We start from the raw sequence: 5,843 nt of genomic DNA on the forward strand, positions 1-5,843 counted from the left end.
GCGCCCGCCCCGCTCACCTCGGCTCTGCGTCTCCTGGAACTCCGTGACCAGCGCCTGCAGGTACCCCAGCCGCCCGACGTGGGGGTCCACCTTCGGCTTCTGGGCCATGGTCGGGGCGCGCAGAGCCCCGCCGGGGCCGGGACACCCTCCCCTGAGCTCCCCGGGGCGGGGGGCGGGCTCCCGCCCTGGGCTCGGATCCTGCAGCCCTGTGCGGCTGGGGATGGGGATGTGAGGGAAGGCGGAGGATGCTGTCAGAGTCGGACTTCCAGATCAAAATTCCGACCCACGACGTCGCCGTCCGCCCGAGGAGGAGGAGCCCGAAGGAGCGCCCCGCCTTCGGCTCCGGGTTTCCTTTCTAGGATGCAAGCGGAAGCTGTGCTAGCCCCGCCCCCTGGAGGGCGGAAGCCGTGATGGCCCCGCCCCGGCGACGGTTGTCGTTTAACCACGCCCGTGGAGGGCGGAGTCATGATGGCCACACCCCCAGATGACCGACGTCCTGCTGGCCCCGCCCCTAGAGGGCGGAAGGGGCGGGATTGGTGGGGAGGGAGGTGAGGGGCTGTCGCTCAGCTGCTAGAGGCGCGCGCCAACTTGCTTCTAGAAACCCCAGACCCTTTCCAAGCAGGTCAGCGAGGTTGAGTCCCCTGGCGCGGGGAGCATCTGTGGGACGATAAGGAGCGTCGAGGAGTGGGAGGGGGCCCTGACGGAAGCCGTGCGGGTAGAAGCACCTCCAGCCCCGCACACGGCGGGGTGGGTCATCGAGTGGTCTCGCCCATGCGGCTCCCCTCTGGAATTCGGAGGTTGGTTCCGTGCCTCCCATCATCGGACTTTTATCCCTAGGGTTTGGCTGGTTTTTCCTGAAAAGCTGGGCGACCCGACACTGCACCCTGGCAGGTATCTGGACCTGCCAGTTCTAGCCAGATGTCGTGGGGTCAGTCCCTGGGAACAGCCGCTGTCCACCCAGACCTCCCGCGAGGGCCTCTGTATGGGGTGTGGAGCCCTGGAGGCCGAAGCCCTTTGGCCTGATTGCTTTGCACAACTTCTCAGTGACGAAGATCTTATGGTCGTAGGGAACAAAGCACCAGAGAGGGAGGAGGCCTTATGCTGGCATCGTCTTAATGTAGAGGTGGAGGGTGGGCTAGAGCCCCTGCCTAACAAGTGCGAGGACCTGAGTTCAAACCCCAGTACTCCCAAAAAGTGTAGAAGTGGTGATCTTGTACCTTTAGCTCTAGGCCAGGTGTGAGAGTCTGGATTAAGGCATAGTGGCCTCTACACTCCAGCTGGACACAGGCCCCAAATAAAGTTTCCTATCCCTGTATACAGTCCCTGCTGAATGCATATCTTCTGGGATAGGAGTCTTGAGCTTAGTCTGGGTGCTTGAATCCCTCAGCTGCTCAGTGACCTCTCCAGACCATTGGTTTCAGTGAGGAGTCTGCAGCCTGGCGAAAGGCATCTCAGCTCAAAATGCCTCACCCAGTGTCTTCACCTCTCAGCAGGCAGAGCAGCAAAAGATTTTTGGATGAGGAGCACAGGGATTGGGAGGAGGATGGGAGTAAGTGCCACCCCTCTAGAATTCCTCCTTAGAGTATTCTCAAGAATACTCAGCCATGGGACTGGGAAGATGGCTCAGTGGTAGAGTGCTTGCCTTGCATGCATGAGGCCCTGGGTTCGATTCCTCAGCACCACATAACCAGAAAAAGCCAGAAGTGGTGCTCTGGCTCAAGTGCTAGAGTGCTAGCCTTGAGCTGAAGAGCTGGGGGACAGTGCCCAGACCCAGAGTTCAGGCCCCATGACCAGCAAAAAAAGAAGAAAAAGAAAAAAGAAATCAGCCAAATGTGGGTCAGGTGGACCACTTCAGCTTCCTCTTTTGTATCTGCTTTTGCGTTGTTGTTGTTGTTGTTTTTGGTCCAGTTGTGGGGCCTGAACTCTAGGCCTGAGCACTGTCCCTCAGCTCTTCAGCTCAAGGCTAGCACTCTACCACTTGAGCCACAGCACCACTTCCAGCTTTTTTCTTTTTGCTTATGTGGTGCTGAGGAATCGAACCCAGGGCCTCAGGCATGCAAGGCAAGCGCTCTACCACTGAGCCACCTTCCCAGCCCCATGCTTTTGCGTTGTTGTTGTTGTTTGGGGAATGGGTCAGTCCTGGGGCCTGATCTATGGGCCTGGGCGCTGCCCCTCAGCTCTTCAGCTCAAGGCTAGTGCTCTACTACTTGAGCCACAGCACCACTTCTGGCTTTTTCTGCTTATGTGGTGCTGAGGAGTAGAACCCAGGGCCTCATTCATACAAAGCAAGCACTGTACCACCGAACCACCTTCCCAGGCCCATGATGGTTAGTAATTTGCCCAGAGTACTGCAGCAGGTTGTTTGACATCTTGGTATCCCAGGAGCGAGACTTTTGCTGCTGCGCTATCGCCTCTGGCCACAAGGTGGCACTAGAGCATCCTAAAAGACAGCCCTAGGGAGGGTTGTTTTCCAGTGAGCAGATGGAGGAGGAAGACTGTCATCAGGTCTTGAAAATAATACTATTTCTCGTCATAAGCTTTTCTTGCTGGAGTCTGGTTGAGCCTGAACCAGCAAACAAGGTCCTGAGCTGCTCCTGCCAAGCTGGGAGAAAGGAAAGGGGAGGGAAGAGATTTACTACAAGTCCTGTTTTCCCTGCTTGATGAGTTCAGAGTTTATGACCTGCTGCAGGGAAGGTTTGTGTGTATAATTCAAACAAGCCATTTTCTAGTCCCTGGGATACCCTGCTGAGACAAGTCTGGACTGATGCCAGCCAGCTCTGGGTGTCCTCAGGGAGAGGCCCCCGCAAGGTATGTCAATAGCTCTGATCTCCAGAACACAAGCCCAGGCCCCAAAAGGGCAGAGGACAAGCAGCGGCTCAGCCAGCTACTGTTCTCAGTTGACAGTCACTTTTCCCTGGTGTTGTCCCTGAGCTCTTTTGCTCAAGGCTAACACTCTCACTTTGAGCCACAGCACCACTTCTGGCTTTCTGGTGGCTCATTGGAGATAAGAGTCTCATGGACTTTTCTGCCTGGGCTGGCCTTGAACCATGATCCTCAGGTCTCTGCTTCCTAAGTAGCTAAGATTACGGGCGTGAACCACCAGCACCTGGCTTTACTCTTTCCTTTTTTGATTTGACTTGTTTTATTATAAAATTTTATTTTGGAGGGGAGTACTGAGGATTGAACCTAAAGCCTTGTACATGGCAGGCAAGCCTCTCCCACCAAACTCCACTCCCAGTCCTCAGCAATTACATGGTAACAGCAAGGAAGAGGGGTTCTCAGGAAGTCAGGCCAGGATCTGGGAAGGCTTCTGTTGCTTATGCAACAGTCTTTGTGTGTGTGTGTGTATGTGTGGTGTGTGTATGTGTGTGTGCACGCCTGTGTGTATAGGTATTGGGGCCTGAACCCAGGGCCTTGTATTCTACTTGAGCCACAGCTCTACTTCTGGCTTTTTGTTGTTGTTGGTGGTCTTGGGGCTTGAACTCTGGGCCTAAGTGCTGTCCCTCAGCTCTTCAGCTCAAGGCGAGTGCTCTACCACTTGAACCACAGTGCCACTTCTGGTTTTCTGGTGGTTCTTTTGAGATAACAGTCTTGGGGACTTTCCTGCCCGGGCTGGCTTTGAACCAAGATCCCAGATCTCAGCCTCCTGAGTAGCTAGGATTACAGGCGTGAGTCATGGTGCCCAGCTTCATGACAGTCTTTCAGCTACCTGAGCAAGTCTTTCCCTCTGCCGGTCATTTGAATGTCTACTTCCCCCAACCCTATACTGGATACAAGGGGAGACTGGGGGAGACCCTGCTGAGAGACCCTCAGACTCCCCAATTCAGAGACCAAAGCTAGGGGCCTGCTCCAGGACAGCAGCACGGGCTCCCTTCCCCGCAGTCTGCTCATGTGTCAGGGTGGGGGAACTCCACACCCCTTTCATCCGTCCTCATTCTGTATCCAGGCCGCCTCCTCAGCCTGGCCCTCCGTCCAGTGAACGTGAGGTCCGATCACTTGTGTGGAGGCAGACTTGCTGCCTCCAGGGTCATGACCAGTCACTTTGGAAGCGGACCAGAGAAGGTCAAAGGAGAGCTGATGTTGGAGGCATGCAAGTTGGACGTGAAGATCCAACGTGCTGTGTTGTAGTAGCAGCAGTGTGGAGCCAGCCAGGCTGAGCTGGCCTTGGCTGCCCCCAGCAGGACTCAGTGGAAGGAAGCCAGGAAGGGTCACTCCAGGATACTGCTTGGAAGGTCTTGGGCTGGCCTCAGGCTCACACGCTGGTCACGTACATGCTCTCCGTACACAGCTCCCTCTTGGGTCTGTCTTCCAGGATAAGACCTGGCACTGGAACAGTCTCTGAGGTGTCTCCCTTTGCGTTGTCTTGCTTGCCTTTTCTCTCCCTCTTCTGTAGGGAATAGAAGCTGCCACCCATGAAGAGGGCAGAGGTGATGAGAAAGAAGCTTGACATGTAGAAGACATAGCTGAAGTTGTCAGTGCTGTCCAGAACGAGCCCTGGAACAGAGAATACATCAAGCCATTGCCTGGTGCATCCCAGGATGCTCCCAAGGATGTCTGCTCCAGAGAGCAGAGATTTTATTTTATTTTCATTAAAAAAGTATTGGAAGCTGGGTGTTAGTGGCTCACATCTATAATCCTAGCTACTCAGGAGGCTGAGATCTGAGGATCACAGTTCAAAGCCAGTCCCAGCAGGAAAGTCTGTGAGACTCTTTTCTCTAATAAACCATCAGAAAATCAGAGTTGGCACCGTGGCTCAAAGTGGTAGAGTGCTCGTCTTGAGTGAAAAAGCTCAGGGACAGCGCCCAGGCCCTGAGTTCAAGCCCCACAATCACCACCACCACCAACAAAAGAATGGTGAGGTGGGTTGCTGTCCCTGGGACTTGAACTCAGGGCCTTCAGTTCTTTTTTAAAAAATTTTTTGGCTCAAGACTGGCACTCTACCATTTGAGCCATACCACCTTCACTTCTGGCTTTTTGGTGGTTAACTGGAGATCAGCGTCACACTAAATTTTCTGCTCAGCTGGCTTTGAACCTTAGTCCTCAGACCTCAGCTTCCTAAGCAGCTAGGATTACAGGTGTGAGCCAAAGCACCCCGCTTAACTTTCCATCATGTTGCTCTTTCAGTAACTCCACTAAGTCATTCTTTCATCTGCCAGGCAGCCTTCTCTGTGTTTCTCACTGTAGATCACCACCGTGGTTCCATTCCCTACTTCTTCGCTACAAGGTAAGCCCCCAAAAGCATCATTTTGGCCAGGGATATCCAGTGACTGTCCTGGGTGATAAAGGGTTAAGGCACCTGTTCTGTTTGGCATTTTGCAGCTGTCATTGTGGCTCGAAGAAGGAAGTTATTTCCCTAGGCCTTCCAGGTAGGAAGTAGGAGAACAAATACACAAACCTCATATTTTTTCCTTCCCTTTCCTTCCTCCCTTCTTCCCTTCCTCCTTCCCTTTCTTCTTCTTTTTTTTTTTCTTTTGTCGGTGGAGGGGCTTGAACTCTGGGCTTGGGCACTGTCCCTGCGCTCTTCAGCTCAAGGCTAGCACTCTACCGCTTGAGCCACAGCACCACTTCCTCACAGACTTTTCTGCCCGGGCTGGTTTTGAACCATGATCCTCAGATTTCAGCCTCCTGAGTAGTTAGAATTACAGGCGTGAGCCACTGGCACCCGGCTCCTTCCTTCCTTCCTTCCTTCCTTCCTTCCTTCCTTCCTTCCTGCCTTCCTTCCTTCCTTCCTTCCTTCCTTTTTTCATCATGGGGCCTGAAATCTGGGCCTGGGTGCTGTCCCTCAGCTCTTCAGCTCAAGGCTAGCACTCTACCACTTGAGCCACAGCGCCACTTCTGGCTTT

The 5,843-nt window shown here is 54.0% G+C and overlaps 2 protein-coding genes across 3 annotated transcripts in view; both read right to left on the minus strand.

Annotated features, from left to right (window-relative positions):
• Window positions 1–263, minus strand: part of Armc7 (armadillo repeat containing 7) — a 10,426-nt gene extending 10,163 nt beyond the window's left edge. Inside the window, exon 1 of one of the 2 annotated variants that reach the window (XM_013037665.1) lies at window positions 18–263. In XM_013037665.1, coding sequence (XP_012893119.1) covers window positions 18–108 — 91 coding nt within the window. In that variant the 5' untranslated portion in view covers window positions 109–263. The remainder of the gene's footprint in view (window positions 1–17) is intronic. The other variant, XM_013037657.1, reaches the window with a different exon arrangement.
• Window positions 264–3,622: 3,359 nt separating this feature from the next.
• Slc16a5 (solute carrier family 16 (monocarboxylate transporter), member 5) overlaps window positions 3,623–5,843 on the minus strand; it is a 9,183-nt gene continuing 6,962 nt past the window's right edge. The window contains exon 3 of the mRNA XM_013036485.1: window positions 3,623–4,494. Within this exon, the coding sequence (XP_012891939.1) occupies window positions 4,253–4,494 (242 nt within the window). The 3' untranslated portion in view covers window positions 3,623–4,252. The remainder of the gene's footprint in view (window positions 4,495–5,843) is intronic.

The sequence above is a fragment of the Dipodomys ordii genome, unplaced genomic scaffold, assembly GCF_000151885.1.
Source record: "Dipodomys ordii isolate 6190 unplaced genomic scaffold, Dord_2.0 Scaffold7, whole genome shotgun sequence".
Classification (NCBI taxonomy): Eukaryota; Metazoa; Chordata; class Mammalia; order Rodentia; family Heteromyidae; genus Dipodomys; species Dipodomys ordii.